Source organism: Lates calcarifer, linkage group LG8, assembly GCF_001640805.2.
Source record: "Lates calcarifer isolate ASB-BC8 linkage group LG8, TLL_Latcal_v3, whole genome shotgun sequence".
Taxonomy (NCBI): Eukaryota; Metazoa; Chordata; class Actinopteri; family Centropomidae; genus Lates; species Lates calcarifer.
This window is the reverse complement of record NC_066840.1, coordinates 15,973,235-16,000,448: the sequence shown is the minus strand read 5'-3', so window position 1 is coordinate 16,000,448 and position 27,214 is coordinate 15,973,235. Positions and strand designations below refer to the sequence as shown.

At 41.1% G+C, this 27,214-nt stretch overlaps 1 protein-coding gene across 9 annotated transcripts; it reads right to left on the bottom strand.

Moving 5' to 3' along the window:
- Positions 1-14: 14 nt before the first annotated feature.
- Positions 15-27,214, bottom strand: map7d3 (MAP7 domain containing 3). Of its 9 annotated transcripts, none has more exons than XM_018660236.1 (20): positions 27,061-27,214; positions 19,446-19,547; positions 19,022-19,102; positions 18,501-18,664; positions 18,033-18,144; positions 16,996-17,079; positions 16,116-16,223; positions 15,272-15,361; positions 14,727-14,825; positions 12,635-12,760; positions 10,592-10,731; positions 7,737-7,867; positions 7,374-7,594; positions 5,641-5,770; positions 5,131-5,416; positions 4,851-4,904; positions 4,667-4,736; positions 4,299-4,476; positions 3,094-3,386; positions 15-3,012 (listed from the first exon to the last, which is right to left on the bottom strand). In XM_018660236.1, exons 1-20 carry the CDS (start codon positions 27,197-27,199, stop codon positions 3,005-3,007), a joined length of 2,616 nt encoding a protein of 871 aa, XP_018515752.1. In that variant the 5' UTR covers positions 27,200-27,214; the 3' UTR covers positions 15-3,004. The 9 variants fall into 9 exon arrangements, with proteins under 9 accessions (XP_018515752.1, XP_018515753.1, XP_018515756.1 ...); XM_018660237.2 differs by having other exon boundaries at positions 10,592-10,707; XM_018660240.2 differs by lacking the exon at positions 12,635-12,760.

The following is a 27,214-nucleotide window of genomic DNA, read 5'->3' as shown; positions in this document are numbered from 1 at the left end:
ATACGGCACAGGAATATTTCTGCAAGACTTTATTGTTTTAACAGTTTGTATCATCTCAGTACACTTTAGATATATTTACAGTACAAATTTTACTTGTGGAAGGGCATTGTTAGGTTTGTAAATCTTCCAGAGAACGATTCATATTCACACAGTTGCCCTGGTTGGGTAGACTGATTGTCGAGGCTGAGGTAAAGACAAGCTTTCTTAGTTAACTGTGATACGATAAAAATACTAACTCTCAATCTAAGGCACCGTTCTATCCTATTGTTATCAATGTTGAGGACTACGAGCAGTCCGCTCTGTACTCAAGTCCTCAAAGATGCAGCAGGACCTGGAATAGATACAGCATCTGTTCAAGCAGCAGCTACAACAGCCCCCTCAACAGGTGCTACTCATGAGTGGAAAGAAGAATAGGGAAGGTTTGGGCGGAGTTTGGGTATAGGCAAGTTATGGGTTATGAATGAGACTTTTAAAACATCTGAGCAGGAACAAACCAGAGAGTAATGACTTGCTTTTCTTCCAGAATATCACACAACTTTCCTACGAGTCTGTACAGTAAAGCTACTCCTCAGTAACCATTCTTATAATACAGCGAGTAATTTGTGACAGTGCAAAGAGTGTCCTGTTTTCTAGATGGATAATGTATGAAAGCTAAAAGCCAGCAGCTTTGAGAGACATGGTAAATAATGGAGGACGGTTTATGGAGTCTGTTAACATTCTTTGAGCTTACTAATCAAAGCTAAGATCTAAAAGCCCCTTAGTCTTTATATACAAAGAGATTTTAGTTAGACAGCAGAGAACAAGGCAAAAATCAAGGTCCCCAAACTTTATGCTTGGATTATTCAAGCATGGGGAATTTCAAGATTTCAATAGAGTTAATTAAAAAACGCAGAACACACAGAAAACAATATGGAAAAAAAGTCTGCCCCATGTCATATTCTGTTTAGTGGATGTGCCCTGCCTCATGCTACAAAGGAGAATGGTTGCAAACTGGGCTGATATGCCAACCAGACCAACATCCTTTGACATTATATAAAACATAGGCACAGCTACGACTGTTTTCATGGGTCAGACACGTCACTGAGGGCTGTAAGAGCTCTGCTCACCATCAAAATGTCAACTTGTTTAGTCTTAGTGAGGTGATATCAAAAACTAGGGCTTGGAGATACAGGACTGAAAGCTCTCAAATATACACACACACACACACACCATATTTTGAGAAACGTGTAGAGGGTCCCCACTTGGGCCCTTGTTTTGCAGAGCTCTCATGGAAGAGGGCTTCATGTAAATGTTGACTTTCCAGGCTGCCCAAACCTAACCTGACTACGCTGTCACAGGGCCCGTGTCAAGAACAGAAACATTAAACTTATAGCACATACACAGAGACTTCAATTATCCACATCCTGACACCACTCCCTCCTAAACATGGCTTCACTTGCCTAATACTGATTATATACACAATACAATAACACTTAAATATATGTAGAAATGTATTTTCAGATATAAACAAACAGCCAAATTTTATATTATAAAAAATAGTTGAAATGCATTTTGTCAGATGCAGCAGCTAGTTTGACAGGAATTTTAAGAAGGATATTAGTAGGAAAAGAAATGGAATTAATGATGGAGGATGGGATGGATGGAGGTGTGTGTGTGTGGATGTGTTGGTAAAGCTCAAATTAAAACCAGATAATTGAAAACCTGATTTCTAGTTTCAGTAAAGGTGAACTCTGGATATCATGACAGAACAGCCAAACATTCAAGTTCAGTTCAGTAACAAACACATGCTACCTTAAGAAGTTCTGAGGCAGCTATGAATGAAACTAATGGACTTCGCCTGTGTTAAGGTGGTGCGTCACAGTTAGGGTTATCTAAACAGTGAAACAGATGCAGTCGGTGGAGTCATCACTTTAGATGAGACTAAAACTGGATGCAACTCAAATTCTGTAAATTACAATGATGTTAGTAAACATACAGTCTATATACATATGTAAAAAATAAAACCTAAATGGACCGTGAGCCCTAAATCAACAAACTGCTCCTACTTCACCGAACATGTGAATTCACTACAGTGTTGTCTTTAATCTCAACACTCCTCAGCATCAAATGTAACAGCTCTGCTCCTGAATCCCTCTAGTGGAGAAGAAGAAGAAGGAAACACAGGGAGAGAAAGCTGGAAGCTGGGAGACAGGTGTGTGAAGAGATCTGATAAAGAGTATGAATACAGAATCAACCCCCCCTGCCCCCCAAACTGTAAGCACATGATGTGAGGCTGCTAACCTGTGCGTGTATGAGCTTCAGCACAAACAATTTAGTATATTCACACTTAAAAATTAGAAGTTGGGGGGAAAAATGGTAAGGCCATATTGCTGGATGCTGCAAAAAACAGCCGGTCAAGTAAATTTAGATGAATCACATGCAAACCCCCCCCCCCCCCCCAACAGAACCGAGTGTAATAACGTTCCTTCCATTAACTCACAATATTTTCCTCATATTCACGTAGCCTAACGTGCATGTGTCCTGGAATATTCTCTTAGAAGAGAAAAAAAACTAGACATATAATAACAATAATTACAATAACAAAGAAGCCAAAATTAATAAATTACAACAACGCACCCCTGACAAAGACAACGCTCTTAAAAAACATCATCAAAATTGGACACAACATAGAAAAAAAAACATCTGGAGAAGAACTAAACACAAGACGAAGAGGAAAGAGACCTGAAGCAAGTACATTGAAGGAATATATGGAATTTCCCTGAAGAATAACGTTCTTTAATATATAATTTTAATATAATTGTTTCCTCATCATGTAGGCTGGAAATGTAGCACTTAGGGTGGTCTTTCCACTTCACCTTGTGCTTCTTCCTCTGGAAGAGGAGAAGGACAAAGAGGAGGAAGATGTTTGGAACTGGTAGAGGATTTTTTTTTTTTTAAAGGAGCTCAGCTGGACAGGAACTTTAGGAGTGCAACAGTGAGAGGCTTCTCAGTGACAGCTGCAGCATCAAATCTCTGCAAAGACAAAGGAGAAAAGAGTTATGGTTTATCTTGAAGGTGCGTTTCCACTATATGAATGAGTAACTGACTCCTCACCTGAAAGGGCCTCTATGGGCTGATTAGGGGAATGCAGGGTGTTGACAGGGGTTCCCTTGTCCTCGAAGGCTACCCTGGTCCCATCTGAGCTCCCATCACAGTTGATCAAGACCTGGTTACAGTCCTCTGCCTCGATGAGGGGCCGAGTCTTAGAGTGAACGTTGAGGTCAATGAGTTCCTCAAAGCTCCACTGGTTGGATTTACCATTCAGACTCGAGACTAGCCCCACTTTGGCTGAGTCCTGTTCATTCAGGAACTCTGAACCCTCGACAAGGCGGCCTTTAGGAACTGGGCTGGAATGAGGAGGGGGAAGGGAGGAGGGGGAGGCAGTTAGGAAATGATTTGGGGGATAAAAGACAAAACACAACCCAACTTTGTAACAGAGTGAGAGGGAGAGAAGTGAGTGCATGATGACAGAAAGAAATCCAGTCCAACAAAGGATATGGCTGGGGTTTTTCAGCAAAGAACCCATCCAACCATCCATCCATCCTCTGCAGCCTATCTGGGATCAGGTTGTGGTGGCAGCAGGTTAAGCAAACAAACAATCCCACATAAAGGCAAAAACCGATGTTGGTCCATCTCTCATTACTTTCTGACTTCCCTCCCCTACTGGAGAAAAAAATCCTTAAATATGGGTCATAAGTACATTAATTTTAGAGCTGCCACCTACAAGTTGATGATTTGTGTTGTCAGCTGAGAAGACACCAAACCCTCTCAACTGTCTGTCTGTGTGGAAATCAGATGTTTTCACATCACAAATGATGAAGACACTAACTGGGCAGGCTAGGTAAAGTATATTGAGGAAAAGACATGAGTATGTATGTATGTAATGGTGAGTGTTTATAAAAAACAAAAAATATCTTAATTTTGTTAATGCATTAGTTTGATGTCCTGGGTCTAAGCTAGGAGCTTGGAGATTGGTGCTTTTATGGAGAGTTGACATGCAGTTGCTGTTGTGTGGGCTTTTACATACAAACCAGCAGCTGTGGGTGTTTTGTTTTGCATCAATATGATCTCCTCTGATCTAAACACATCGTGCAGGTGCCATATTTTTATTCAAGCTGGTAAATTTTCAGCAGTTAACAATTATAGTACTGTCAACAGAAGTCTGAGCCTGTCTCCAGTTTCCTCACTTATTTTTGGAGTGTACGTGACTTTGCAGTTTTTTGGGTGTTTCATAGCAATGCTCTTTTCTGCAGTCATACCTTACTGCCTGAGTCTCGTCTGTGCTTATGCCATTGTTATTCTCCTTGTCATCAGTCTCTGATTTTCCGTTGACACTGCCCAGGGGCCCCTCTTGTTTCACCGGCTCGCCAGAAGACAGACTGCACTCATCTCTGTCAGTCTCCCCGGCGATGTCATCCACCTGGGCTAGGCCGTCAACTGAGGAAATGGATTTGGATGAGACATAGAGAATTATGTAAATCCACACAAACAAGGTATTTATGTAAAGTATATGCAAACAAAAACAAAGATGGAAAAGACATGCCTTCACTCTCAATGACAAAATACCAAATTAAAAAATGCAGTGATGCCTAAAGTTTCATGCACTCTGATATCCTGAATCACTTACTCTTGGTTTCACAGTTTTTCTGGTCCCCTCCCTCATCTCCATTCTCATCTGAGCATTTATCATCATCTCTCTGCACAGGAACGACAGGCAGACACGATCAAGATGTTAACACACACACACTCAGTGTGGAGGATTTCCTCCACAAACACTTAAAGATATGCAGGCTGAGTAAATGTGAGCTCACCTTCAGGTCACTTGGGTCCCCTTTTCTAGTTCTCTTCATTATTTCTTCAATTCTCTGAAATTAAAAGAATACAGAATATTTTTATAAATGATTTCTTCTACAAAATGCTGTTACATTATGAAGCATTCATTGTTACAGTGATCAGTGCACCAGTTTAGTTTTCTGTGTCAGACTGCTGTTCTAAACAAAGCCTCAAGTTCTTCACAAACACTATTCGATCTTGATGATAAAGCAAGACCTAACTAAAAAGAGGGTTCTCTCCTCTATCCAAGCATCTCACCTTCTTCCTCTCCATTCGTTCTTGCTGGTTCTGCTGCATGATGCGGTCTCTCTCCTGACGGACTCTCTCTGCCTCCTCCTGAGCTTTGGCCTCGGCCTCCTCCCGTTCCCTCTGGAGCTCAGCCTGTTTCAGTGCCTCCTCTTCTGCCAGCCTCACCCGCTCCTCCTCTGCCAGGCGGGCATCTTCTTCTTCTTTCAGTTTTCTCTCCTCTGCAAGCTTCTTCTCCTCCTCCAGGCGCTTTAGTCGAGCCTCCTCTGCTAAACGTTTTTCTTCTTCCTTTCTCAGCCTGGGATAGGGATAAGAAACAGCAGCAAATGTTTGACAATATACTCAGTTTCACTTAACATCTAAAGTCCTCTTGAGAACATTTTAAAAGCAATTGTATCAGTGTTGTTGATGGTACTTGGCTGTTATCATAACTGCTGCATCCTTGTCATAATCAAAGTGACAACAAAATGATCCTTGTGGGAGATAAAACAAGGGATTCACTTGACAATTCAGCATCCTCACCTCTCCTCTTCCTCCTTCTGTACCCGGAGCTGCTCCTCTCTCTCCTTCTGCTCTCGCATCAGTCTGCGATTCTCCGCCAGGATCTTGGCTGCCTCAGCAGCTGAGTTGGTGCCCGTCGAGGCCTTAGAGTCTGACAGGTGAAAAGACAAATGTAGAAGATACATTTAGCACCTTCTGTCACTCTGTCAGCGATTTCTCATTGTAGTGCTGACCTGAAGCCAAAGCATCAGGATGTGGTGACTGGGGGATGAGTGATGATTGATACTGACTTGTGTAACTTTCACATGATAAATCTCTGCTCCAATCATGCTATGTAGGAGTATACATTAGAGTTAGAGCAAAGTGATGATATATATTAGTTTGTCTTTTCTATAACAGTATTTATCCCTTTAATATCTTTTATAATTATTAGGTTATGGAAGGCAGTGGTGCCAATCAGTGAAGAGGATATAGCAATTAGATTTTTATGTGATCTTTGTGTCAATGTGACCAAGACTTTAACACGATCAGTACTTTAATGTATGAGGTATTTAATTTGTGATTTACTTAAAAGTTACTATATCACAATATATACTTAAATGATATCAAATTACATAGGGAAAAAAATAATTTGTGTCTTCTACAACATTTTTGTTTTAACACAAATGTAACGCATAGGACTGTAACAGTCTTTACCCTGTGGGCCTTAGTATCAAACCATTACCAAGCAATTTTATCTTGCAGAGCATGATTCTCTCCATGAGGTGGCAGCAGCAGCAACAACCCTAGATCTGTAACAGGATGTGACTCCAGCTGGGACTTAATAGGTCTCCTGCTCCACTGAGATTTATTGCAAACTGAGCTTCTGCCACGTCAGTTTGCAGCACAGTAACACACATCTATTAAAACAGATGATAACCAAATAGACTGTTCCTTGAGGCAGTATTAAACTACAATCACAGAGGATGTATTTTTAGTCTGTTCAAAGTGAAGGTGCAGCTCTAAGTAACGCTGGTAACAGAGAAAGAGACAGAGAGCAGGAGTTCAAAAGGGAACAAGGAACACTCCATTACTGTGGCTCCCATGCAAGTGGCCAAGTTAGCTAACATTATGAAAAACTTGAACTTGTTGAAAATACAATTGGAGTAATACTCTTACATCTTTTTTCTGTAGTATTAACAATTCAAATTACCAAAGGGACTCTTTTTTGTTTTAATTATTATAATCTTATTGCAAAAACCCTCCCTCTTGGTATTATTTCCTCCTTTTTAGCAAAAAGCTTTTGTATAACAATATTTACTTGCAGCAGATTAAGGGACACCCAGTTATTCATAGGTAATTATCTGGAACAAGAGGTGCCTTGGTAAAATGCCAGAACAAAGAAATTACTTCCTTTTTGAGAATGTTGTAGGTTTGGACCTCCATGGCTAAAAACTTCAGTCATATTCACTCACTTGAAATCAAAAAGATTTCAGCTTTTTCTGCTGTGTCACTGTATTCTCTGAAATTGAAGCATGTCTGGATGCACCAGTGCGAACATCCTGGTCACCAGAATAACACAGAATCACACTTGGCAAATACTGGTACTGGATAATCAAAATCTGTCACTTGACTATGACTCTTATTTTTGCCTTTATATGAAGCTATATCACATGTTTTGTATTAATACGAAACAGCTTACATATTTTTTTGCAGTACAACAACACATTCATACTGTGAGGTGCTTACTTAACACTGAGAATTCACCAACTCACCATCTTTGTCTTTGGTTTTGCTGGTGTCAGAGGACTGAGGAGCCACAGCCTGGACAGAACACAGCTCCTTGGACTTTGAGTCTCTCTTTCGCAAAGTAGGGGGCCCTGTTGGAGTGAGTGCTGGTTTCTGGATGGGTGGGGGTTTGGCTGATGTAGGTTGGGGCGATGGGGGACGCTGTTTCATTGCACCAGGTGAGGGTGGGCGTGTTTTGGAACTTTGCCTGTAAGAATAAAGTGTGAGTTATGTCCTTTTGTGTATTATAATCAAATTAAAATGAGAGGCTGCTTTCAATCCCTTAAGAGAATCTAAAATAAATATATCTAAATCACTAAAGCTGTATTGGAGAAGGCTTATTGCCTTACTTGGCTGCTGCCGGTGAGGGGGTCCTCTTTGGAGCTGGATTGGGGGCTGGGGACGGTGAGCGGTTGCGTCCCAGGGTGGTGGATGGGGAGGCGGGACGTTGCCCCCCAGGTGATGTTAACGGCTTGTCCTTCTGTAGTTCAACAGAAAAGAAGAAGTAGAAAAAGGAATTTATGACAACCTCTGAAGTAAGATTATTGTAGGAGTGCACAACTAATCCACAACACTTTAGCCTATCTCAATGTCAATTTAAATATCACTACGTCATAAACAAAACAGTTTTAAATTATGTGACTAAGTTGTATTGGCATTAAAAAGGGATCAGTCCACAACATACTTTATGACTCTAATGTGGACATAAATTGTAAACATTTAAACCAAAGAGCAAATTTTCCTTCTGAGATTATGTCAAGGATTTTAAGGCCCCACAAAATGAGAAAAATCATCAAACATCATCAAAAACATCATTTTATGTAGCTGAAATATTGTATTTTTTTTTTAATCCCACTTATCATCTTCTGATCCCTACATCTGGTCTTGGGGACCATTTGTCTATGTAAAAGAACTGCCCTTATATTTAGATAGAAACAGGAATTTATATAAAATCAAGTAGAAAATACACAAAGTAAATGTAACTAAAACGAAGACTGACCATTTAATTCAGCCTCTGCCTCTTTTAGTTTCACTAACATCAAAAGGTGACACAGTGCTGAAGGAGGCCATGGATCAGGTTTTAATTCATCTATTTTTAATGTCCATGTGCTTTGTTTGGCACTGTAAACATGATAACAATGGGGCACAGTGAGGTCACTCATGTGACACCCAGACAGACACAAATATAAAGCACTGAAAAAATTGATACAATGCATTATCTTTATGAACATAAGAAGCCATTTTAGCTGTGGTCACACAGCTTGATCATCATCCTCTTGAGAGAACAGGAAAGAAAAAGAGGGACAGTAAACATGCAATTGCACAGTTTCATAACAGGGACGAGACATTCATTTCCTATTTCTGTCATTATAGCACTGCAGCAAGAACAGTATATAGACACAGTGTCATTGTATGCAGGACAGAATTGATAGCAAATACACACACAGCAGTACCAACATGATCCTAAACCCCTCATTATATCCTCTCACAAGCAAAGGATGGATACAAGGAATATTCCAGAAAACCTACAGAGCTGATTTTTTGATTGATTTTTTTCTTATACACCTTTGGATCATTTATTGAAAGAAATATCCCCACTGTAGGCAGGCAAACTAATGTAGTGGACATTTTAACCAAGTGTCATGCAGTGCCTGAGTGATAAGAATAAGGCCGTGAATTTCAATTATCTCAACACTAATCTGCACATGTGGAGGAAAGAAGACAATGAGAAGGTGAGGAAAGTCAAAAGCTTTTAACATTAGGCCCCTGGGTCAGGGTGGGGTGTGCTTTGCATGGGATGATCTGTCTATAATCAGGCCACTGTGAATCCCTTTGTCTCATGCTGTGACAATGGGGCCCTTCACAGCCTCAGAGGAGGAAGAGAAGGAAGAGGAGAAGGAGGGGGATGGCAGTCCGGTTATAAGAGAGAACCAGGCACTGTAGGCCACCAACTAAGAACATCTGAAAAATCACTTATGAGTGGTAGCACATAGGATAAAATTCTGCCAATGTAGGAACAAGTTCAATTATGAGTAACCAGCAAAGGTCAAACAGCAGCTGGGGGAACAACATTTCCCTATGGTTAGCATCCTGCAGAAGTACTTTGACAGGCAAATGTAGCCGGATATGCACGTATGAATCAAAGTCTCTGGTGACATCCACATATTTCTCTGCGTAATGACATCTCATTGTACTAACGAATACATTTATTGTCATTGCCTCAACTTCATGCTGGTTTCTAGTCAGCTTCTGGAAAATATACCCCTCTCTTTTAGAGCTACCAACAATTAAATTATGTGTCAACTATAAAATGCTTTTGTAGTCTGTCCATCTTTTTCAAGTCAAATTCAATTACTTTCACACAACAATACCATAACATTGTTGGTAATTAACTAGTGTGGTTTTACAAACACGGCACTGTTATTTTCCAGGAATTACTTTGAGCTGCAAAATATTCTCTAAATTGTATCCTAATTTTATCCAATTTTCTAAAAATCTTTTTTGATATCATATCAATCTTGATTTCCACAAGCAGACTGTCATACTCCCTCTCATCAAGTTCTCACGGTCTCACACATGTACTAACTTAAATGTATCTATTCTAACTCTGTAATTTGAATATGGATAAGATCAGAGTTACAATCTAAAGCCTTGCTTTCAGGTTACTCCACCAGTGAAATGCAAACTGACTGACACAGTGCTGTAGAATAATTCAACATTATCCTTCAGATTACTTTTACACACTGTAAAAATAATCAATACAATTCTCAAACTGATATATTATTGTTGACAGTTTAACAAACATATGTTATGTTACAGCAAGGTTTTTTTCATACAACACTGACAGCTGGGTACCCAGCTCAGGTAAATTATGCAAAAGTATGAGTGACTGGACCCACTAAATGCAACATTATCTAATCATTGTCAGCAACTTTCCCCTTCACTACTGTACAAGCAAACAGTTCTCCTCTGGGAAATAACATCAGCCTGTCAGCTACAGCTAGATGCATGGTAAGTATGGATACTTGCATGAGTTAGGGAGAACAGACAGTGAAGGGAGACAGTGGGGCAATCAAACAATCTGCAGTGAAAGCTTCTACTGCAGCTGATCATTAACATATTTCTTCTCGTAAATGTCTGATTCAAACAGCCTTCTCTGAAGGCCAGCAGTGTTAGTAATGTTAACAATGATGTGTGTTCTCACCAGTGAAGGGTCAAGGGCTCCGTCAGCTGAAACAGACGTGGTCATGCCGCTCTTCTGCCGGTCAATGCTACGGCTGCGCACAGGTCCACGCGGTGGGTGCAGGGGACTCGCAGAGGCTGAGCGAGGACACAGGTGACACTCTGGTAAAGGACACAGTCATCGCAGGGCCAGGGGAGCACAACCAATGGGAGGTGTGACAAGCGGTCGAGTTGGGCAGCAAAGCAGCAAAGAGCAAAAGGGGAGAAGAATAAAGAGAGTGGATGGAAAGAGAGATGGAAAGCGGGAGAGAAAAACAGAGAAGAGGAAAGAGCAGATGATGGTCGGAAGAAATGCAGAGGAGTGTTTTTGTAAGGGGACAAGAGCACAAAAAAGCCATTTGTTAGGTATAGCACTTTTAGCAGGCATCAGCTTGATTTCTCAAGGTTTGATTAGGGGCAGGAGATTACTGGAGACATGAAGAGCAGAGAGCAGCAATCTCATAAAAGCCCCAGATACTCCACAGGTGCCAAAGCTTCTGGACATAACATGAACAAACCTGAACACCCAGCACCACAGCACAGCACACACTACACAATACCTACCACCAACACAGTACAACCAACACTGACACTGCACACACGTCACACAGATTTATTAGTACAATAAACACACAACATGAATGTTGATAGTGTCACTTGTTGTGTTCAGATACAGTAACTAGATGAGTAATTTGCAGTCTTTGAGTCCTTCTGCTGAAGGAAATACTGTAGTCCACTGGTTATGAGCTTGCTGTGTCAGACTGAGGGATTAGCAGTGATAATCCCGAGACCTGGAGAACTCTCCCTGCCACAGCCTGGTCGCAATTGTGTTCTGTAATTCATTCTGACTGCATACTGAGCAGCTACAGTGACTATGAAACTTACCCTGCCATGAGCTACCACTGCGGCTGCTAATGCGGATGTGTCATGTTTCTGCTGGGGCTATACTTAGCAGAAGTTCTATGGCTGCTAATGGGTTTGTAATGGCCGGTCAATAAACACCACAACCTAAAACCAATACTAGGAATACAGCTGGAGCTTTGAAGTGAGTCACTACTTTACAGTATGGTCCTTTATATGCTTAGAAACATACAGTCAACAAGAAGAAAAGGCAGTATTCATCAGTGTGTTTCAGGAGATTCAATAAGTGTTGTCTAGGGTTCAACGACAGCCTACGTGCTGCAGAGCTTTCCTTATTTTAGCATAAAACAAAGAAATGCTTAATTTAAAACCCAAAGCATGCAAGTCATTCAGTGAGACATAAAAACCCACCTAGATGGGCTCAGAGCATACTTTACTACAAAATGTGCAACCCAGAATCTTGTAGCAAAATGGGGATGTACTGATTTTGAAAAATGTGACTTCAAGTTTATAATCTATGGAAATGCCAGTAATTACTATTTCAGCACCATGTGTTGGGAGTTCCCAGCACCATGGTCTCCCTATGAGAACACATGCAACAGCACATCAGTCTTGCTCTGACGTAACAAGAACCAACCAGGTAAGCAGCTTAGAGCAAATCTCCCAGCATGGACCCTGAGGCTCCTCAGATGCAGAGAAATGTTCCTGGCCAAGCCTGCCCTGCTCAGCCCAGCTCAGCACACAACAGCCAATTGTGTTGAATCTGAATGTGCATGTGAGCTGGGGCCCAAGTGTGTGTGTGTGTGTGTGTGTGTCAATATTTACTGAGTAACTATGCACTCTCACATGAGTGTACTTTGCAACAAATAATAACTATGTACATCACATAAACAGCTGATTGTTACAATAGCTGCTTTTAAACAAAGAGGGCTGCAGCGACATCTATAATTCCACCACCACTAAGAGGCCACCATTTGCTCTCAAAGGACTGTTCCAAAAGCATGAGGGTCTGCAGCAGGGTGTGGGGATGCGCTCAGATCTAGTGAAGTCATTCTGGGGGTGACTGGGTTGACTTTTTACTGATATAATAAAAGTAAGTAGGAAGGCCCAGGATCTGTATCTAGCCATCCTTCTTCTCTGTCAGGGTCTCCTGTGTGGAGGTTACCTGGAGCATCTGTTCCTTCAGCGGACAGGGCAGCGGCGCTCTTGCTCCTAGCTAGTGAGGCCTGGGTGGGGGTGAGCAGGCGACTAAGGACCCCTCCATCCACAGTACCGGCCGGAGGCCTGCGAGCTACACGGCCGAAAAACCACCCGAAAACAGTAGAGAAGAACAAAGAGGCCAAGGAGGACAGAGTGGGCAAGAATGGGGGATGACAAGGCAAAACAAAGAGGGGGTGGGGGGGTCAATGACGTTTAGAAAGGTCACCATTTGATTTAACCAACAGGAAAGAATCAACATAGAAGAACCAAAGGTTACGGTTTGTGTCAATAACCTTACATGGGCTCCTTATCAACTGTCTTTATCTTGTTAATAAAGTGAGGACTGGCAGTGAAAGACAGTAAGGAAAGAACACCATGGAAGAATACTGGGACAGACCAAAGACTGATTGTCTGGTAACTGAAGATCAGTTAGGACAGTAGTTAAAGTAGACAATGAGGTCAAATCAATGGTTCCTTGAGCCAGGGGAAGGTGTGCTGATGGGGAAAAACAAACCATTAGTGAACTTCAAAGACAGTAGAGGAATACTATTGTGTAGGAAGATGAGAAGTGAAACAGACTAAAAGTGAGAGGGCAAGTGACTGTGACCAGACAAGAGTTCTTTAGCTTTCTACTGTTCAATTTTTTCAATGGCTGAGTTAGAGAGGGTGCCAAATTTGAATCAACAAATTAAAATACAGAGTCCAACCACAGCTCTCTCAGTAGTACAACGGCTGGCACTGAGCAAGTCAGCATGTTATAAAAGCACTATTATATACCTTGATTTCACAGCAGACACAAAGAACTCTTGCTTTCATGGAATAAAAGAATTAACAATCCCCCATTTAGGTCATTGCTACCTCAGCTACAAAGTAGAAGTCATACCAGAACAATTTAAAGTGTTGACGGGTTGATTTTGCCACAAGTCCCTAAACACTACCTCTTCAAAAGGAGATTGCAGAGTCACACTTCCTTTTGGAGCCCCTTACTGAGAGGACATCTGTTGTCGACAGACTTGTTTTTTGTTAGCTGATGAGAGCTAGCCCCTGGAGCATGGCAGCATGGCTCGCTGCTCTGCACCCAAGTATGAAGTATCTGGTTTAGTAGTCTGTGATAAGGTTACAGTCATAAAGAGAATGGTGTGTGAGAGATTTGGGGCTAAGTAACTTTAAACTAATCGTTTAATTGCAGATGAGAAGTCAGTATGAATGATGGTAGCTGTGTTGCATTAATGTTCAGGTTAACCACACAGAACATACATCTGTACAGGACAGGACCTTTTTTACAACTCATCGACATGAAGAGGCTGACATGGGTATTGGACAAACAAAAGCACTGGTGGTTAATGGCAATGCATAGACTGCAGTGAGTTTCTGTGGTCATTTCTGTGCTCTGGGGGTGCTATGGTGGGATGGCACTGACACACACCACACTGAAGCACGAGCCCAGTGACTTAAATCCAGTCATGACATCATCTGGGAGGGAGAAAACAATCAACACCCTGTGACAACAAAACAATATGCTGTGTTAGTGCAGACACACAACACACAACAAAACCATTCCTTGGGTGACACTTGAAAAGAAAACGATACGAAAGGTTAAAACAAGATCAGCTGTCAGTGAGGAACATGCCACGGCACAGGATCTGGTAGAGTGAGACAGCAGAGAGTTTCTGGCACAGTTGGAACGAGCACAGTGTTCCCAGTAAAAGACAGACAAATAACAGTGTACAGAAGCTTAGCAGCTGCTAGGAGTAATTCAGTAGTCAATGAGAGGGTGAAGGAGAGCATGGATGGACAGAGTGAATATGTAGCAAGAAGAGCTGACCAGTTAAAAGTCCTTTGTAGCTCCATGACACTGAAATGAGCCCGATGAGAATGTTATCCCTAAAACCTCTCAGTTGCAGACAGTATTGTTAAGGGCTTTAAAAAACCGAGCAGATTCATAATGAGCAAGCCATTAACATCAGAGCCACATGCTTGTTATTCAGAGAGGGAGGCCTCAGCGATGCAGATAGGGGCATGAAAAAAAATTATTGCTGATTGTTCATGCTAGCCACCTTGATCATCCGTTGTCCCCTTATCAGGCTTGGCAGGGGTCTGTGCTCTGCCCACACTTACTCGAGTGAGGGAGGAACTTCTCTTCTTCACGGAACGGCCTACGGACATGAAAGTGGAGTTACAGCCAAGCAGGCACTAGGAAGGAGTCAACAAGGAATCCCCAAAGACAAGTTTACGCATCATGTGCAGTTCATTAGGTTTTATGTGAGTCACCAGGCTAGCGCTGACAGCAGCTGATGCCCCAGTTTCAAAGTTGGCTAAATACACAGAGAAGAGTAACTGCCTCATCTGATCATACTACCTGATACACTCTAAATTAGATTAGTACAATATTAATAGTACGACAGGGGACCTGTAGTTATGAATGTTTAACCCATTAGTATGTACAAAGTCAGCTTGCTATGTGGTTACCATAGCTGTGACAGAGCTGAATATTGTAATGGAAATATTTTCTCTATAACCTGTAGTGGTTTGGAAAATTGTGTGCTGTACACCATCTTAGTTATGAAAGCATAGTGTGGGATGGAGAGGGGATCTTTTGCACCTGTCTGTTCCACAAGCTTTTTGCCGTCTTCCTTACTGGCACTGCCATTGCTAGGCAACCGGTTACAAGACGAACTCCTTGGCTTAACACCTGAGGGACAATGATGAAACACCCAATGGTGAATTCACACAACAGTCTTCTTGTGAATGGTACAAAAGTCTCTCAGACTTTTTATAATGTATTCACAGGCCTGGGAAAAGGAAGAGTGGCAGCATAATTATTAAACAAGTTGAGAAATAAAGAGGAAAAATGGCACTGGCAGCCCTTAGAAGCTGTGGAGAGATATGAATCAACTGATTGTGTTGATTTTTTTTCTGCAAGAATCAAATACACTGCTTCTGAATCAAAATTGCCATCTATACCAGTATGACAGAACATTTGTTAAGAAATCATTTGGTGCTTGGGACCCCTTAAGATTCGGAAATTATATTTTCATTCATTATATTTTGCAGAAGTGCACAGTGAATAGATGTGGCAGAATTGGGAGGTGATGCTAATTTATCATTAGCTGGAACCAGAGACAGAGAGCTAAAGCATTTTTACCAGTCTGTCTGTGCTCCATTGAGCCTGTGTGAAAAATCCTGGACATGAAGAGGATAGAGGTCAGAGTTCACTTTAAGCTTGCAGAGAAAATGGGTTTGCTCCAGATTATCTACACCTTTATCACTTGGTAGATTTCAGTACACGAATAATCACAGAAAAACATTTATCTGGCTGATAATAGACCGTCTGGAACGTACTACCTTGGTTAAGACACAGCACTGGAATGCAGGGAGAGTGGGAGGAAGGGAAGGAGGGAGTGGGAGAAGAAGCAAATGAGGAGGTGGGTGTAGAGGAGACTTACTTTTGTCAGGAGATTTGATGAGGGTGGCAGAGGAAGAGGATAGGCGTTTGCTGATGCCAGCCTCGGACGGCTGCTTCAGGTTCATGGTGGATGTGGAGCGCTTGTCCACTAAGAGGGAGGAGGAAAGACAGACAAGGGAGGCGGGGTTTACACTAGAGGCTAGCCAATGGGGGAGGTGATTTGGGTGCACATAAAGGATTACAAGGTTCTGCAAGATCCTAATACCCCTAATATGCAATGGGTGATATGTGCCATCATTAATACGCCCAAAATAAAATTACATAACTGTATAGACTGATATAATATTCCTATTCATCCATTAATCTAATGTGCTACTAATGCAATGCACATTTGATGACAGATATTTAACAAAACAGATGAGATAGAGTATATATTTACTGGTAAATATCATGTTTAACATGACAATGTACAGTTTAAAAAAACCATAACATAGTTGTTGTGGTTTCAGAGCCAGGCATTGTGGTTAGTAAACAATAGATGCTAATGATTGACCACGCCAAAGAAGAGAGCATCAATAGCATTACATGATCTGAGCCAGAGAATCCAGAGGTGATATTAGTCCCATTTTTTGGCACATTCAATTAGGCTCCCATGCGAAGTTGCCCATGTGGCCCAAGTGCTCAACAGTGTGAATGAGTGAAAAACCTAAAGCTACACTTTCAGCTATTCAACCAGCCCAAGGCACATTCAGAACATACAACAACTGTTAGTGAAAAACTGCCAGTTAGACTGCAGGTGCGGGTTGGTGGGGTGAGGGGGTGTTGGTGGGAGGAACAGTGGGTAACCATGCTATCTGTAGTACCAGTGCCAGCCCATGCTGTGTTGCTACATTTGTGAGCAAATTATCAACAAATAGAACCTTGTCGACTCCTTGGTGGCTTTTCTGGTGAGGCAGGGGAGATAACTATAGTTACTGGAGATGAGGCGCTGGCATCAGAGTCTCCTGTGGGAAAAGACAGCTCTCAGGGAGGAGCGATAAAATACAAGAAGATGAGGCACATCCCTCATACAAGGAGAGAGAGATGATGGAGAAACCTGGCTGTCTGCCATCAGACTTTATTTTACACCTAGTGACTAAAGAACTAAATACACTGGCCTGAGTATTTACAACTTTGGCACCAAATTAACTCTGGAGACATCAGTTGATACCGCAACAATATGAACAAAATGTTATCTAAATGGCCCGTGTGGTTTAAAGTTACAAATGTTATATTTAAGCAGATTTCTGCAGAAGACAATGTTAGGAGCTGTATAGAGGAATTGCGTGATCTCATGCATGTTGCATTGTGAGAGCATTACAGACGACAGGTACAGCTGTTATTTACATGTAATTTTTCTAAATTCAGTCAATGAATTGGATTTTATGAGTTTGCTTTATTGAAAAACCAGAACTGGGCTTTTACAGTTGTTGACAGATAGGTAACATCTGACAGCACCACTTTCACAGTTTTACATCGTAGTTTGGGCATTTTGATTTGAACTTATTAAGGTGACAAGCTTTAAAAAAATGTATGTTATGCATTTATGCCTGACTGACACCCAACTAGCTACTATCAAGGTCTAGTTAATATAGCTGCTTCTGATAATTTCTTGAAGTGATGCTATTTACCCTGAATGTGACTGCAGCATCTTACTCTCCTAGATTTTCCTGGTGAAAAAGTAAAAAGGTGCAGTCACCTCGCTGTATTGTATTGTTTTGAATAACGAAAAGATGGGAAACAGCTGGGTGAAACACAATCACAATCACACTGTGAATTTTCACATCTTTTTTCAAGATGTGAGGCACTCTCCACATATCCCAACTGCCTCTTTAAGGCGCTGCTGCAAGTGGATGATTGAAGTCAAACTAAACAGAAAAGCAAAAAAGAAAGGTGAGGTGAAGCAAAGACCCTCTACCTGTTCGTCCATCGGAGTCTGTGGACAGTCCTCCCCAAGACCATCTTTTCTGCCTCTGCTCCACTCTCTGACTACGTTCCAATGTCCGCCGCATCACCGCCTCATAGTGCTCCTGCAACACAGCAAGGGCAGAGGAAGAGAAAATGCAAGTCATGTAGAGCAGAACAACATTCATCTCTAAACCTAAAGCATTCACTGCATTTAACTTTTGTACTACGTAAGTTTGTACTTGTTTTTGTTATTGTATCTGATATTTGTTATTTCACAATAGCACTTCCCCTTTATACTGAATATTGTATATGGAGAATGACAATAGGTTTTCTCTTTTTTTAATCTATAACGGAAACACTGCAACATAAACTCATATTTCTATGCAAATGTAATTCTTTTTTGTCCACGAGTCAAATTAACTGAGCAACAGTAAGTTCTAAGGCTCACAGACTCTGCTTCTACCCAGGCTGCAGCTACCTTTTCCTCTTCCTGTTTCTGCTTCCTCTTCTCCTCCACAGCCAATCGTTTCTGCTCCTCCTTCCTTCGCTGTTCCTCAACCTTTTTCTGACGCTCCTCCATCTGACGCTCCACCTGCAGCTTGGCCTTGCGCTCCCGCTCCATGATCTGAGACTCTCGCAAAGCTGACCGCATATACAGTATGTGCAAGCATGGACAGAGGAAAAAAGTTATTTATTAGTATGTTGTCTTGTTATATTTGCAAAAAGCCTTAAAGTAATAATCCCTCTGTTAAGAACAACAAGGACTTTCTAAAATATCTGTACATGATGGAATTCATCATATTTAATAATAATTACTTTAGTGAAACTGTGGTTAATGAGAAAATTATTGGCACCAAAATACTACAATTTTCTGTTTTAACAAGAAATACATTTTGTTATCTCTGTGCATTTAACAGGGAAAACTTCACATGCAGTTAAAGAGATTAGAGCTGGCTTTGGCTAAAATAATTTCACACAAAACTGGCATCACCCTCTTACCCTGTTGTCTCTCTGCCTCCTCTCGCCTCTCTTTTGCCACTCGCAGTCGGTCGTCTATTCTTAGTGTGGCGCCGTCAAGGACTGCAAAAACATACATGTGAATACAGTGTGTGATTAAAGAGTAAAACATGTAGCAATGCATATATAGAGAACACAAGGGAAGATTACAATGCAGTGTAGCATTACAAAGGCTTTGAATCAAGTAGGCAGATGTATGCCTGTGACTGTCATTAATGAGATTTGTCAGCTGCTACAGTAATAAGATGACGACTTAGGTTTACCTGCAGCAAGCCACACTGAGAGGGTGGTGGAAGTGGATTGTGTTGCATCTAATAGGTTCAGATTATGGAAGACAATAGAGTGGGGACGGGGCAGTATCTGTGAGAACCAATCTGTTTCTGTGTCAAGGTGTGGTGTCATTTACCTGGCCTACACCCTTGAGGTTTAGCTGGTGTGTTGGTTGTAGGTCCTGGACTGTTCCCTGCCAGGCTGCGCCGCTCCTCAGCTTGTGCCTGTGCAGCTGCAGCTGTGTGTGGGAAAACAGACAAGACACTCGTAGTTTACACACAGAGAACTAGAGTCACATAATGTCATGTCTGACAAAGCAGGTACATCACATAATATGAAGGAATCAGAATAGCTTTGGATGGAATACTCCGAGCTACTGGAGTTAAAATCAGCTGTTTTTCCTCTGTGCTTTGTTTGCTCTCCATAGGAATGCTAGTTCTAGAGAGATCCAGCGGATTTGAAGGAACAGAACAATCCAGCTATTCAGCCATCAGACATAACCCCCCGCTCATGGTAAACCCTGTAGCCAGCCATACACAGCCTTCTCTGACAAGCTGGGAGGGATGGGCTGCTGTAAGAAACATGTCTGGAATCAAACCGTTGTGACCTTCCTGGTAAAACGCTGATATGCCCAGGGGTGCACAGCATAACAAATATAGGACAAATTTCCACTGCACTGGCTAATCCATCTTGACAAACCAGAATATCAACATAAGCCTTCCTGTGTCAATACATATATCATCCTTACAGCAAATTGATTTATTTTACTGTTTGGACTGATTTTCTTTGTGGATGTGATTTCTATCACCACAATGAGAAAATATGAGTGTGCACACAAATGTTTTTTTCTGATATGAACAGGCTATTGAGCAATTTCAGATTAAGGCAGGGGTTACAAATGTGCTTTTAAAAAGGTAGCAAATACATCAATTCTCTCCACCAGGACCACCACAGGGTCAAAGGAACTTTCTTCAGTCAAAACTATACACAGGAAAAATCACAGTTAGGCGATACAAGGGGCAGGAAGGAAGGAAACGGTGTGGACATGATCAAGCTTTATGAGCTGTAATATCAGCCTTTTCTCTGGTCTCTTTCCCTCTGTGTATTCAGCATTACAGAACTGCTGACTAAGGGGCAAAACGATGGTCAGTCATGTGATATTCACATTATTGATGAAAACTTTGAGCTGTGTTCTGAAAGTCTCTCACCATCTCCATCACTAACATAAAATTCTACTGTTGCCACAATCATTAAAATTAATAATAATGATAATTAAACTTTCAATTATATTCATACTTATGTCACCGTGACCACAGTCCTTCTACAAATTTTACCCCATTTACTGTAGTACAAATCACATGTACTTAACATCCCACTGATTCATGTTTTGCGCATTGTTTAGAAAGCTCTGGTTGGGCTGGTGAAAAGCCATGCATTCACATGCCTTACTAATGCCGTATTTTACCTAAATCAATGAAAGCAACAACAACTTGGAAGGTAGGAAAAATGTGGAAAAATAAATGAAAATCAGATTTGTTCATCAAAATGAGAGGAAAAAAACAGCTTCATCTGTCTGATATAGTGTCAGAAAAAAGCCAAACTACTGTTGTACTCTGTAGAATGGTACTGCCTCTAGCTCATCTTCCAAAGGGGAAGAGACAAGATAAGAAACACACAATTTCTATTTGCTTGGTATAACACACTTGTGGCATGGTGTGATGAGTCATGATCATATGCACCCTCCAAGGAGGGCATAACCACACTAACAACACTGTCTTACTGGGAGCAAGACTAAAACGTGACAGTCTCTATCTGCAATTGATGACAGCTGTTGTGTCATTACACTGGCTCAACATGTACTGCTTCATTTTTTATGGTCTTGCTATGTTCAGGTTGTAGTAGCCGCTCCTCTATAACAAAGTCTCTAGTACTCCTACATTTCTATTGTTTCTTTCCAACATAATGCAGATGTTCAATTTTAAAATCTGCTCTTCTTTGCCATAGGTCATATCAAAAATAGGGGTGGGTATAATTTTATCTGGCAATATTGATAAGTATCACACAACAACAATCACACAAATTTATATGATCTCCCTGCAATAATGTCATAATCAGAAATGTCATTAAAATTCTACAAATCTGGATTTCTCTGGAAAGCAGAAATGACAAAAGGCCCTGCTTAGATGAACAAATTCAGTGAAAAGCTTTGTACACGTAGATAACTATCAAATATGCTTTTACACCTGAACTGCACATCTGAACCAAAGGAAAATCTGTACAGATGTTTTAAAACTGCTTATTTAACACACATTTTTGACAAAACAATCTTCTTAATGTAGCTATAACAAACCATATATCAGGTAGACCAGGAGCCAAACAGAGAGAGAGAGCTAACAGGGCAAGTGATTGCCAAGGAACTGATTATCTGTATTCTGCAGCAGCATCAATGCTCTCCAGTCAATGATTCTGAAAGGTCAAAGTCTGCAGCTGAGTCCCTATAGACTTCCTCCATCAACTGCACTGGTGAGTAAGCCAAATGTTGGGTCAGTGAAGATGCCTGTGATTTGACTGCACTTTTCAATACACAAGAGTAACTAATTTCACCAATTTCTCCACTAATCACCAGTTCTGTGCCACTGTGCATGTGGTGGGAGCCCTACAACACCACAAATAATAGACTAAACACCAAACATACTATAAAACATGCAGAAACTCAAAATAATACAAAGTTTGCTCTGTATTTATTTAGCAAACTATCATGCATGTGAGCAGAGTATCACACTGCACTCTGTTTAGTATAAGTATCAGTATAAGTTAGCAGATAGATTCTAGGACACTGGAGAAACCGCTATTAACCTCCTGACAACACAGACATTCTCTTTATTCAAGAGAATAGATTGGAAAAACAGACAGGGCACTGTGGCCTAAAGAAGCTGGTCTGTATTCAGAGGAAAAAAACAATCTATTTCATGGGCATGAAGGAATCACATTCAAAATTAAAACGCATTTATCTGTCTGGAACAAAAAAGATGCTAAACTGCTGAATCTTGATGGCTCAGTGATCAGTTATGCAGATCATGTAACTGAAATGTCCTGACCTTGAATCTGGCCCAGAATCTTTGTTTCACATCATATCTCACTTTTTTCCATTTATCTCCACCTTCATATGAGGGCAAAAAAAGGCTGAAAAAAAAAAGAATGCCAAGCACTCTGTAACAAGGTAACTGTTGCTTAGTGATTAACAGAGCAGCTCGGGATGAATGAAGTGCCTCTCAACTTAGACCTGTATAAAGGCAGACATGGACTCTAAAATGAGATGATTCATAGTCAAATAAACAGAACAGAGTGGTAAAGCTTTGAAGGCTGACTCATCTGACAAGTGTCAACTCACAAGCAACAATTATTTCACATTTGGACTGTGTAATATGCAGTGTATTTATCAGCAGAATCACCTTGTGAATGAATTGATACTCATATTGTAACCCATGGTTGGTAGATTCAGAGTACAGTCGATGAAGGGGCTATATTTTGATGAATCATGGCAGGACAGACTTCACACTTCAAGCTAACTGGCATTAGCAAATGCACTGTTATTTTTAGAGGGAAGTAAAAGCAGACAGGAAAGCAAAGGAGCTAAGTAGGTAACAGCTGTTTACCTAAAACTATACAGACTCTTGCTTTAGAGGTAAATCAAGAGCTTTAATATCCAGTTTAATAAACCTTTCTGTCACAAACAATGATGGTGTTAAGATCTTGCTGAATTCCTGGGTGAAACAACCACAGAAGATGCACCCACTCAGTGAACCTATTACTTTTTAGAGATAAGAAAGCAGCAAAATAAGACCAAGTCATAAACAGAAACCTTGGAATAAAAAGAACATACTCTCTGCTGACATGCACATTCATGTGTTGATTGAAGTGCTCTGATGAGATGGGGGAAGAGGTCCTGTTTTCCCAACAGACCTCAAGAGAGCCAGGTGTGCTCACAGAAATAAAAGAAAGAGCCAATCAGAAGGACTGTCTCTCGTCACTCCATCACTATGGAGATTTGCACACATTAGCATACATCATCGCTGCTGCAGACACACTCTGCTTCAACAGGATAGAGTTCATCTGGCAACAAAATATACACCAGACTGATGGATGGAATTATCTGAGCTAGATAATCCATTGCTCAGTGTAGGTGGTAGTCTTGGAAAAAAATTTAGAGTTAAATACTCTGTCTGTAGTGGGTGAATTGTGCCATATCTGCTCATTCATCATGCAGTCATCAAAAGAAATCATCATGTAGTTTCATGTGATGTAGCTCAATGTATTTTAGCCTGTGATTAATCCAGTTGGTCATATTGTGACATATTCATTGAATAGAAATTGGCACAGCTACTGTGATACTGATGACAACATCATGCAACTATTTAAGGAAGTAGGAGATGCACAGAAAACACCAGAAAAACATTCTGGCTGCAGCACATACACACTGAGGGGCTGCTGGGTTATTATGGCAGCAGTAAACACCACCAAGGGGTCCAGTGATGACCTGGCTCTGCAGTCCAGACAAAAACACTAAACAGGAAACAGGCCAGCCTTCATTATACTTCCAGTCTGATGCTAGCACTGATCAAATGCTAGTTCCCTAAATAGCAGGCAAGAGCTTTGTATTTTGGGAATCTCACAAACACACACAAGCACACACACAATATAAGAGAGAAGTAGGAGTTAGATTAGCTGGTCATGTATTTTTTCTGTCCCTACTGCTAACTGCAGCCTTTATAGTGCCTTGCAGCATGGTATAATTACGTAGCTTGTTGCACAGGAAGTGTCTGCGGGTGGACGACCATTTGGCATTGAGCAGTAATGGCATGCAGGGACTTTTCACTCCAAATATAACAGGTGAATTTACTGTGAAAAAACCTGAGCCAACAAATAGTTCTTTTTCTTTAATTTATTTTACTCAGATCAGTGAGACCGCCTTATATTGTGAAGAAAACATTAACATTCTTGGCTTTCCACAGCACAGAGCTACGCATTGCTGGCTCAAGATTTCAGGTCCTCAGATAACACCGCTGATGCATGCTCACAAACATGCACTCACATGCACACACAAACACACTAGATCTTCTGTGGGATTACTCTAGACCTGTTCATGCAAAGGTAAGCCTTGGCTATTTCCAGTACTAGTAGGATAATGATTACACATCCCAGTTTCATAGGGACTACAGACTCTTGCAGAGATGGGTATTAAAAGGATTTAATCATTTGCAAATCCACTATTGATTATAATTATTAATACAATTCCTCTTGACTCTATTATCTGTTTCTTTAAGATAAAAGAAGTGATTGGGAGTACTTACAGCTTTATTATTTATTATTTTGTTTTATTGCTTAATCTTGGTTGAGAAAAAATATGGTCAGTATATAGTATAATATGGTCTTAAAAACTTATCTATTACAACCTGTAATTATTTGGATTATAAGCCTTACTAAACCAAAACAAGTTGGAACCAACAGTGCCGAACCAAACATCCCTGTTCCAACATTTTAGGAGAAATACATAAATTCTGACATCTGCTAAACCCCTCATTCAAACATCTGATATTAATGCTGTCTGTGGCTAATGCACCACATTAAACTTTGACACTGTGCCCCAAAGACAAGGTGCTTCCCATTTTTATGAAGTTGTTTGCAATCAACAAGAGAAAGTGACTCTCATGAGATGAATTTTTAACTGGCTTCAAAGGGGAATTAAGGACCAGAGTTAAAATGAAAGAAAAACAACAATTAACCCCACTCCCCCCCCCCCCAAAAAAAAAAAAAAAACTAGAAATAATTATGATGTATAACCATAAACTGATGCCTTATGAACAAGACTTCACATAACACACTGATCATAGTTATAGCTTATACAAATTGACACGTTTTGCCATTCAAATCTTTGGTGTGTGTGCGTGTATACTGTAACACATCCTACTAGTCAATTTAAAACCTTAGAACGACGAGGGTGGGAAACTTGTGCTGGAAAAGCAAGGCTAAGTGGACAGATCCAGGACGCTGTGCACACTGAAACTGAGGCTGGTCCATTTCCTCCTCTGGTCAAATCAGACCAGTTCAGAAATATTTCTCATGCTTTTAATTCTGCAGTACCAGATCCTTAGCCAGGATGAGGATAACCTTGCAGTGTGACTTGCAGCAGTGTGATCTTCCTTCATAATAGCAGGGTACATTTTCTCCTTGCTCACATTCTTGTGGAAATGGCCGTGCACACGAGCTAGATTCCTAACATTATTTTATTATTGTCAGTCCCCTGCCCTGACTGAGGGCCGAGCAAAACTTTTGTCCAGAAGATCCTTTTATTCCTCACAAAGCCAGGACTCCATCATTTCAGCATCACTTTAAACTTGGTGGATATTTTCATAAAACCACAGAAGTGGGTGGATGTGAATTCCAGATTGAAAATACTGAATGGAAAAGTGAAGGGAAACAGGAACAAGAGCTGCACTAAATATGGTCCAGTTGTTGCCAGGAGTAAAACATGCCTACACCCACACTGGGTATGCAGAAAACTCCCTCTTAACACTAAAAAACCGTCAGTCCAACTGCAGCTCGAGTCATAACAAACTGTGCATTCATGCCCGCAGATGCAGACACAGTAAACATCCATGTCTAAGTCTGCCTAAAAGAGGCCAGCTGAGGCATAGCTGAAAAGCAGTGATAAAGACTTTGCTGCCAGAATTGGCCCACATAGTATTATTTACATAAATGCAATGTGGCTTTTACTTATCACTGCATCGAGACATTTCAAGAAAAGCAACGTGCAGACACACGGTATTCTCCTATCAGACTTCTGTGTCTGACAATCCAGCTTTATCTCAAATTTAGGTCAGACATTGTTATAGTTACACTCCCTGCAGACTGGAGGGGGTTATGCCATATGTCAATATATATGCATAACTGGCAGCCGATGGTTATAGGAGAGAACAGAGCACTTTGAATAGGAAGAGTTTTAAGCAGGAGGCTATAAAACTGCAAATGTATCGTTACCACGAACCGGCTGATCTGTGGTCAGAGAAAACAAGCTGTTGGTTTCTACGGTGGGCACTAACACAGATCGCTGTCAACTTTAAGAGCAATGCGGTTCCTGAACTCTTCCTGACAGGGACAGCAGATCACTTTTGACAATAATCCCCGAGTGATGAGCAACGCTATCTAAGCTACTGTCGTTTGTCAGTTACAAAGCAGTTAGCTCCGTTTACAAAGCACACAGAGTTTGTCTGTGTATACTCACACATTCAAACATCAGCACTTCGTCAAACAACGTGATTAAAATGCGATAAAATCAAAGCTAAAGCAGAGCTAGGTGAGCTAAGCGCCAGACAAGTTAAGTCGTGATATGTCAACCGGTTCTGGGGAAACAACATAAAACGTTGCAACTTTAGCTAACAACTAGTAGCTACTTAACTTTCACTCAGTTAAACCTGCTCGTTGTGGCTTCTACGATAATATCTCACTATAAGCTCAATAGGTTTGTTGAGTTCAAACCACTTTATAACGTGTAATATAATTTTCCGCGTCCATTGTCGGCAAATAACCGGACAGCGAGCTAACGTTATTAGCCAGAAAAGCTGGCCGCGTTACAACACGTTCAAATAACCCGGTGAGCGGCGGCAGTTGCCAGCAAACATCACAAAGTGCTTACTACCCTGCGAGACACAAATGAGTTAACAAGTAACCACGACTGCCAAGGTTTTTCTTACCCATTTGGGCTCGCAAGCCTTTGAGAGTCGTTGCACCCTCCGCCATTTCTATGAAGTTTTCCTTCTCTGTTTTTTCTAAAGCAGGGGCGCGTAACACATCGCAGCCGGTAGAACTCGGACACCACGGGGACGTGGACATCAAAGAGTAGTTGTA

Excerpts from the sequence above, each read along its gene's own strand:
- map7d3 (XM_018660236.1), bottom strand. The coding sequence starts at position 27,199 with ATGTCCACGTCCCCGTGGTGTCCGAGTTCTACCGGCTGCGATGTGTTA. Across the intron at positions 14,826-15,271 it reads AAAGCTTGTGGAACAGACAG|GCCGTTCCGTGAAGAAGAGA; the intron begins GTGCAAAAGATC and ends TCATGTCCGTAG. Across the intron at positions 5,417-5,640 it reads CAGAAGGAGGAAGAGGAGAG|GCTGAGAAAGGAAGAAGAAA; the intron begins GTGAGGATGCTG and ends TCCCTATCCCAG.